At 43.6% G+C, this 4,836-nt stretch overlaps 1 protein-coding gene across 1 annotated transcript in view; it reads right to left on the reverse strand.

Annotated features, from left to right (window-relative positions):
• Window positions 1-300: 300 nt before the first annotated feature.
• fhip2b (FHF complex subunit HOOK interacting protein 2B) overlaps window positions 301-4,836 on the reverse strand; it is a 16,876-nt gene continuing 12,340 nt past the window's right edge. Inside the window, exons 13-18 of the mRNA XM_084054824.1 lie at window positions 3,638-3,748; window positions 3,251-3,341; window positions 2,881-3,027; window positions 1,927-2,067; window positions 1,480-1,583; window positions 301-867 (exon numbers count right to left, since the gene is read on the reverse strand). Of these exons, the coding sequence (XP_083910950.1) occupies window positions 765-867; window positions 1,480-1,583; window positions 1,927-2,067; window positions 2,881-3,027; window positions 3,251-3,341; window positions 3,638-3,748 (697 nt within the window). The 3' untranslated portion in view covers window positions 301-764. The remainder of the gene's footprint in view (window positions 868-1,479; window positions 1,584-1,926; window positions 2,068-2,880; window positions 3,028-3,250; window positions 3,342-3,637; window positions 3,749-4,836) is intronic.

Raw genomic sequence — 4,836 nt, forward strand, 5'->3', positions numbered from 1 at the left:
AGGGTTCATGTTTTTGAACTTGGGGGAACCAGTACAAGAGACGCTGGTACTTCCTCACGGGGTGACCCTGACCGTCTCCCCAAAGATCTGAACCAGCAGCCCTTTGGTCTCCACGTTGGGCATGATACCATGATTCTCCATCTGTTCCAGCAGCTGTACAGAGCTAGCCTGGCATGGCCAGACTAATGTCACTGCGTAGATATTAGTCTGGAATCTCTGTGTGGAACCTGCATTTCCAAGGGGCGGATAATAAAAAAAATGCCTCTGGCGATAAACCCGCCCCATATTTTCATCCTGGGCCCTGATTGGTCCCTCACAACTTTGGGAGGGAGAGAAATCCAATCTCAACTGAGTGGGGCCAGACCTAATCTGCTGAGGGTAGATTTGTCTGGAACAAGGCTAGCTAGCACAGAGCACTCCTGCTGCCGGCAGTAGTGGTCGAACATGCGCTGGATGAAGCTCCAGGACGCAAAACAACTCTTTGGGGGAAAACATCCAACAGTTTATTATAGACAGCCAGGTCTCACTCCACGCCAAACAGCACCACCATCTTAGATAACCTCTTACCTCTTATCCTTCCTGATGAAAACCACTTTGTTAAAGGTTGGACCCTTACGGTTCTATTTGGTTCCATTTGTACACTCTCAGAGTTACAGACCCGTTAAGGGGTTACATTTGGAGGTGGTCCCCGAACCCGACGTTGAGACCCATTGGTATTAGACCAGGTGTTGTCATAGTTTAGGTGTAGTAATAGTCCAGGTGCATCAGTCCTGGTCTGCGGGGATCTTAACGAAGGCGATAGCAGCCAGCTCCTTACAGAATTCCTCCAGAACAATCACTCCCTTCAGCAGGGTGTCAAACTCCTCCCTACATAACAAAACAACACAAAACAAAACACCACACAGTTTACACACAGTTCACAATGTGATCATTCATTCACATGGTGGAATACGGATGATGGGGTTTAACTGCTTAAACCAGTGGTTCTTAAAGTCTTGTTGTTGCTGCTATTGTTGCGATTTCTCCCTCTCGGTCTCAGTTTTTCGTTGCCACTGTCGAAAACATTGCTTGCTCAGGGTGGGACAATGTCGGGTCTCTCTGCTCTATATTTACAATTTACCGTAGGCATTTAGCAGACGCTCTTATCCAGAGCGACTTACAGTAAGCAAATGCAGAGAGACAGCATAGCGCCTCAGTAAACTAGGATCACTGGTAAACCAAGAACCTATAAGTCTAAACAATACTATGAAAAAATGATCTGTACATCGAAACTATTAGGACACCAGGTAAACCGAGCATCTGTCTAAATAACATGCTATCTAAATTACATCCTAACACCGTGGTCAAGAAAAAAACAAGCCTAAGTAACAAAGACATGAGAACGAATTACCAAGGTATGTCTGCACTTACATAGATATGTCATATCTATGTAAGTGTGTCCTGGCACTATAATGAAATTGAATTGAACTAGTTTCTTACCCAGTGTGGTTGCTCTCCAGGCCCATCAGCTGTTTCCTGACGTTAGCCAGTCTGTCTGTCAGATTAGACACATGCTGAATCCTATCCATCAACTCACCTATCACCTGACACACACACACACACAGAGTTAAAGACCATTTTCAGGTACTTTTAGCATTTTTTTGTCATCCTAAAATGTCTATGTCCTTACATATACAGTAGTAATACAAATGTGTGTGTGTGTGTGTGTGTGTGTGTGTGTGTGTGTGTGTGTGTGTGTGTGTGTGTGTGTGTGTGTGTGTGTGTGTGTGCGTGTGCGTGTGCGTGTGCGTGTGCGTGCGCGTGCGTGTGTGTGTGTTACCCTGATGAGGACAGAGAACAGTGTGTGTGTGTGTGTGTGTGTGTGTGTGTGTGTGTGCGTGTGCGTGTGCGTGTGCGTGTGCGTGCGCGTGCGTGTGTGTGTGTTACCCTGATGAGGACAGAGAACAGGGTTCTGGCCCCAGGCGTCAGGGTGATGTACGGGTCTAACAGATACTCATGGAGGACAGGGTGGTTGAACGATGCCAGTCTGGACAACAACGAGGTCAACTGGAGATTTAACTCATATGGCTGAGAGAGGAGAGGAGAGGAGAGGAGAGGAGAGGAGAGGAGAGGAGAGGAGAGGAGAGGAGAGGAGAGGAGAGGAGACATAGGACATATATATATACAAGAGCAAAACAATACACAAATAAACAGGATAACATATAGACACAATGCCTGGTGGAACAACATTTCTCAATCTGAATTTTCAAACGCCAAGGAGTACAAGTGAGTTTTCAAACGTGATTTAAACACAGGCAGGGTTTGAGACGCTCTAACATGGGGTGGAAGCTCATTCCACAGTTTGGGCGCTACGGTGGAAAATGATCTATCTCCCCGGGTCTTTAGCTTTGTTGGTGGGACCTTAAGGAGTGACTGGTCGGTAGACCTCAAGACCCTTGCAAAGCTCTTGGGAGGTAGAGGCTCCGATATGTACAATGGTGCCAACCCAATTTAAAGACTTAAAAACAATCATTAAAGTCTTAAACTGAATCCTGTAATGAACAGGGAGCCAGTGTAGGGAGGCAAGAATCAGGGAGATGTGATCATACTTCCTTGCCCCTGTTAAGAGGCGAGCGGTCGCGTTTTAGACTAACTGTCGTCGTGACAAGCAGGCTTGGCTTTGGCTAACGCCAACATAAAGCGCAGAATAATAGGTGCAATAAAAAATGATAAAAATAGAAGAATAAAGATAAAGCTGGCAATAAGTACAGGTAAAAACTACTTCAGCAGATTAAAAAAAGAGGAGAATGTGCATTAAGAAGATACACTAAAAAAACTCAACACTCAACACTCGACAGACAGACAGACAAGACAAGATAGAAAGACAGACAGGTGTCCTACCTGCTCTAGGAGGCGTGCCAGACGGTCCAGCAGCACCTTGAGGAAGTGTCCTTCATAGAAGGACGTCCCCTGGTCTGAGGAAGAGGAGGAGGGAGGAAGGCTCTCCTGCCACGCCCACGACTCTGACACAGTCAAACATTCCTGGAACTTAATAGCAGAGGATGACAATGAACCATTCCTGTTTGGCTTGTTTGGCTTCATGAACAAACAACTCCACAGGGCATGATATGACATATAACTTAAACTGACATATCTAATAACTTTGTACGTTCGCAATAAATAAAATAAATGGTGGAAATAGTCAATCTACAAGCAAAATGTATTAACCCTTTAACACTCAAGACAGACAAGCAGACAGACACGTAGTTACCATTCTATGTGCATCATGTATGTACGTGTCATAAGCTGCTCCCTGAACCAAACACGCCGACTTCACCTCCACTGGAACCAGACAGAGAAAACTACACACACACACACACACACACACACACACACACACACACACACACACACACACACACACACACACACAATTAGGTGCAAGATTCAGCTCTGATCATCACTTAGAAGTAAGAGGTAATTACTAATTAATATCCCCGGCATCCATATTCTGGGCAGAACATTAGCCAAAAAATAGCAGATCTACAAGCACACAACCACAAATACAACCACAAATACAGAACCAGTTTACTAAGTCCAGAGGGTTTAAAAGTGGTTCAAAACAGCCAGTGAACTTTGACCTTTCCGGGTCCCGTACCTGTTGACGATGTCAGCGGCCTGTGTGTGACCTTCAGCCTGCTGGGTTTGACCTTCAGGTGGAGCAGGAAGGAAAGAGTCGTCCGAGAAGAATGGATCTTCATCTAGGAAACTAGAGAGAGAGAGAGAGAGAGAGACACTGATTTCTACCACAATGGATGAAAGAATAATGAAATAAACGACTTCAACATTGGATGATGATCACTTAACATAGAATACTACAAACAAACAACTTCACGCAATGAATTCTTATAATGTATGATTCGTTAGGATATAGTTAGATTTTCTTTATAATTATTAGCAATTATTTGTGAAAGATAAGTTGTATGTTGAGTTTACAACAGTAGGGGGTGCCACAACATAGACTAGAAACTGACTAATTACATCCAGAATGAACAGAAAGAAATGACAAACAAATGTTGTCATTTTGTTTTAAAATACAAAATGTTTTTTTTTGTTGTTGTCAGGGCTGGTATGGCCGACTTTAAGAGATTTCACATTTGAAAAGCCTGCAAACCTCAACAGCTGACTAAAAATGTTTCAATTATCATAAAATAGTGGGTTTTGAAAAACTTAAAAAATGTTAATGACCCCCCCCATAACTCAGAGAGAGTACAAATGAAACCAAATTTGGAAACCCCTCAAGGAAGTCTGAGTCCTTGGACCGCACTTTGAGAACCACTGTCATATACAGTAGGCCCAAATATAGGATACACCCTTTTTTTCCAACACCTGATTTTGGAAAATAATTATATTAAAAAAAACGTATTATTACTTATTAAACTAGAAAATGTGCTCCTCGGAGCACAGGTCTCCGCCAGTACTGTTCCTGATTAATCCTGTCTTACCTATTTATATTACATATTGTCACGTGTCAGCTTGGCTGAGACGGACACACACACGGGGGGTAAAACTCTCCTGGCGGAGACAAAAAATCACACCCCATTCATATTTAGAAACAACAGTGGTCATCACAGTGATGGAAGCTCACTTCAAAAAATATAAATGATTTTCTGAAGTGCGTGGTGGTATTTATAGATTTTTATTTCATCATGCGTCTCGCTAGCCAATCAAAGCATTGGTGACAACATATTGTCACGTGTCACGTGAAGCTTGACCAATGTTAGCTTGGCTGAGACGGACACACACACGGACAGACGGAGACGAAAACATACTCTCCACCATACTGGCGGAGACAAA

Source organism: Gymnoscopelus microlampas (assembly GCF_963454915.1).
Source record: "Gymnoscopelus microlampas genome assembly, chromosome: 4".
Taxonomy (NCBI): Eukaryota; Metazoa; Chordata; class Actinopteri; order Myctophiformes; family Myctophidae; genus Gymnoscopelus; species Gymnoscopelus microlampas.